The sequence below is a fragment of the Myotis brandtii genome, unplaced genomic scaffold (genome assembly GCF_000412655.1).
Source record: "Myotis brandtii unplaced genomic scaffold, ASM41265v1 scaffold922, whole genome shotgun sequence".
In the NCBI taxonomy this organism is placed as follows: domain Eukaryota; kingdom Metazoa; phylum Chordata; class Mammalia; order Chiroptera; family Vespertilionidae; genus Myotis; species Myotis brandtii.
The window spans coordinates 617,255-620,502 of NW_005371799.1; the positions used below are offsets into that span (position 1 = coordinate 617,255).

The 3,248-nt window shown below is 38.9% G+C and overlaps 1 protein-coding gene across 1 annotated transcript in view; it reads right to left on the reverse strand.

Annotated features, from left to right (window-relative positions):
- LOC106724664 (DNA-dependent protein kinase catalytic subunit-like) overlaps positions 1–3,248 on the reverse strand; it is a 32,841-nt gene that overhangs the window by 18,713 nt on the left and 10,880 nt on the right. Inside the window, exon 6 of the mRNA XM_014532901.1 lies at positions 2,515–2,722. Within this exon, the coding sequence (XP_014388387.1) occupies positions 2,515–2,722 (208 nt within the window). The remainder of the gene's footprint in view (positions 1–2,514; positions 2,723–3,248) is intronic.

A 3,248-nucleotide genomic window follows, 5' to 3' on the forward strand; every position in this document is an offset into this window, starting at 1 on the left:
AGAAGCTTTACAAACAAATTTGTTGAAGGTGCTGCCTGGTTCCTTCTTTATGCTTCTAATAAAATGTGAGGTACAGACATAAATTGAGGTAAGAACTGTTAAGCAAAAAGAACCAGAACTTGATAACTTGGGAAATTCTCTGCCTATCCAGATTGTGAAAGATGCTAACAATAGAAGATTCACTGTTAGGAAAGTGTGCGCTGGAGAAAAGACTAAGGACAATCTTTGACTAAAGCTGAAAAAATCAAGCATGTGACTCATGGACCAGAAACAGAGATGAGACTATCCTGCAAATATCTGTAGAGTAAATCTCCAGACATGTAAGATGGCCATAGGTTTTTGAGTGCATACCAGAGGAAACACTGAGATGGAATGAGAGAAAAAAATCTACAGGCAAGAACACACATTGATAAAACTACTCAGCTGCGAGCATATGCTATCCTTCAAGGAAAAAGAATAACTCTAAGATGGAGACTTTGGTCCAGAGGGAAGAGCGTCAGGCCACAGAGCATGATTTCTGGTCTTGAAACCTAATAGCATTTGGCTTGCTGACTTCTGAGATTGCTTTCAAACACTAACTCCTTTCTTACGTCCATTTTCTGTTCTTGGAATATGAATATCTATAATTATCATCCTATGCCGGTCCCACCACTGTATTATGGAAGCAAACTGTTTTCTAGTTTCACAGATCCACAGATAGAATTTTGCCCCAACGGGGATCATACCCAGAATCCCACCCATACCTGATTTATATGATGAGGTTTTGAACTTTGAGCTGATAATATTTAAATGAGATTTTGCACTACAGAGTTGATTCTGTAATGAGTTTAGACTTTGGGGGATGTTGGGATGGAATAAACTTATTTGGCAAGTGGAAACATTTGGGCAGGTGAGTAGTGTTAGGGTGAATAACAGCCCCTAAAAGATATCCATGTTCCATCCCTAGAATCTGTACTTTACTGGAGAAAAAAGGATTATACAGATGAAATTAAGTAAAGGACCCTGATATTAGGAGATTATCTAATTGGGCCCTAAATGCAATGATATATTTATAAGATGGAGGCAGAGAGAGAGAGAGTTTAGACAAAAAGGAGGAGGCAATGTGACCATATAAGCAGAGATGGGAGTGATGCAGCCACAAGCCAAAGATTGCTAAAAGCCTCAGGAATCTGGAAGAGGCAAGGAATAGAATCGGGCCCGAGGGCCGTAGTTTGCCCACGGCTGGTTTAGACAAAAAGGAGGAGGCAATGTGACCACATAAGCAGAGATAGGAGTGATGCAGCCACAAGCCAAAGATCGCTAAAAGCCTCAGGAATCTGGAAGAGGCAAGGAATAGATTTTCTAAAGCAAGCACAGCCCGGGCCAGACCTTGATTTCAGCCCAATAAAACTGATTTCTTGTTTATGGCTTCCAAAACTAAGAGAATAAGTTCTGTTGTTCTAAGCCACGTTTGTGGTAATTTGTTACCACAGGAAACAAATAGAGATCCGATTTAACCACAGATTGTTATCTAAATGCAAAAATAATGTTCCTTGAGCAACAGAAACCCTTTGACTGAACACATCGCAGTTTTTTAAAATAATATTTTCTTTTTCAATTACACTTGATGTGCAATATTATATTAGTTCCAGGTATACAAGCCAGTGAATTAGATATTTATGTAACTTATGAAGTGACCACTCCAATAAATCTAGTACCCATCTGACACCATACATACTTATCACAATATTACTGACTGTATTCCCTTGGCTATACTTTACATCCCCATGACTAGTCTCTAACGACCAATCTGTACTTCTTAACCCCATCTCCTTTTCACCCATCCCCTAACCCCTCTCCTATCTGGCAACAATCAAAAGTGCTCTGTATCGCCCTGGCTGGTTTGACTCAGTGAATAGAGCGTCGGCCTGTGGACTGAAAGGTCCCAGGTTCGATTCCAGTTGGGGGCATGTGCTGGGGTTGCCGGCTTGATCCCTCCCAGGGGGGGCATGCAGGAGGCAGCCAATCAATGATTCTTATCATTGATGTTTCTATCTCTCTATCCCTCTCCCTTCCTCTCTGAAATCAATAAAAATATACTTTAAAAAAAAGTGCTCTGTATCTATGAGTCTGTTTCTGGTCTGCTTGTTTATTTTGTGTGTGTTTTTGGATTCCACATAACAGTGAAATCATATGGTATTTTTCCCTGTCTGACTTATTTCACTCAACACAATACCCTCTAGGTCCATCCATGTTGTTGAATAGGGCAAGATTTCTTTCTTTTGTATGGCTGAGTCATATTCCACTGTATATATGCACCACTTCGTCTTTATCCATTCGTTTATTGATGAACACTCAATGTGGCTGTTCTGTAGTTTAGTTGTAATTTTGATGTAGTTGTGGGAGGATGCAAGGACCACATTTATCTATGTCACCATCTTGATCAGAAGCCCCCACATGGCAGTTTCTAATGACATTGATCAGGGCGACCTGTCAATTCTTATTAACATTTCATGAATAATAGATGTATGATACCTTTGTAAATCTGGACTTCAACACATCAGTAGCATCCACCACAATTTTGCAAAAAAATTCTCTCAAAGCATCCTGGCTACAGTGCCATAGTAGAGTGAGAAGAGAACGGTCTACAAATGCTTGGCGAGTGTTACTTGAAAGTAGGTCCTCCTTCCTGAACATTTTGTATACACTTTCCAGAAGGCTGGATTGTGTGGCACATGAACTCCTGAGAAAAAAAGAAAATTATATAAGCAGGTATGCTTTGAACAAATACTTAAGGAGTGCCTACTACACAATAAGCAAATTGCCAATGATTACAAATTAGAAAAAAACATTTAATGATCATATATATTTTTAAAAAGTAATAAAAAAGCATTTGTACATAAATCATATAATTTTACTCATACCAAGAAATCTTCATGACAAATTTAGGCATTAGGAAAAAGAATTTTTTTCATTTCCTCTCAAATCTGGTCTTTAGAGAACATCTAAAAGAATTTGAGCCCTAACCGGTTTGGCTCAGTGGATAGAGCATCAGCCTGCGGACTCAAGGGTCCCAGGTTCAATTCCGGTCAAGGGCATGTACCTTGGTTGTAGGCACATCCCCAGTAGGAAATGTGCAGGAGGCAGCTGATCGATGTTTCTAACACTCTATCCCCCTCCCTTCCTCTCTGTAAAAAATCAATAAAATATACTTTAAAAAATAAATAAATAAATAAATAAATAAATAAAAGAATTTGAGAAAATCTAGA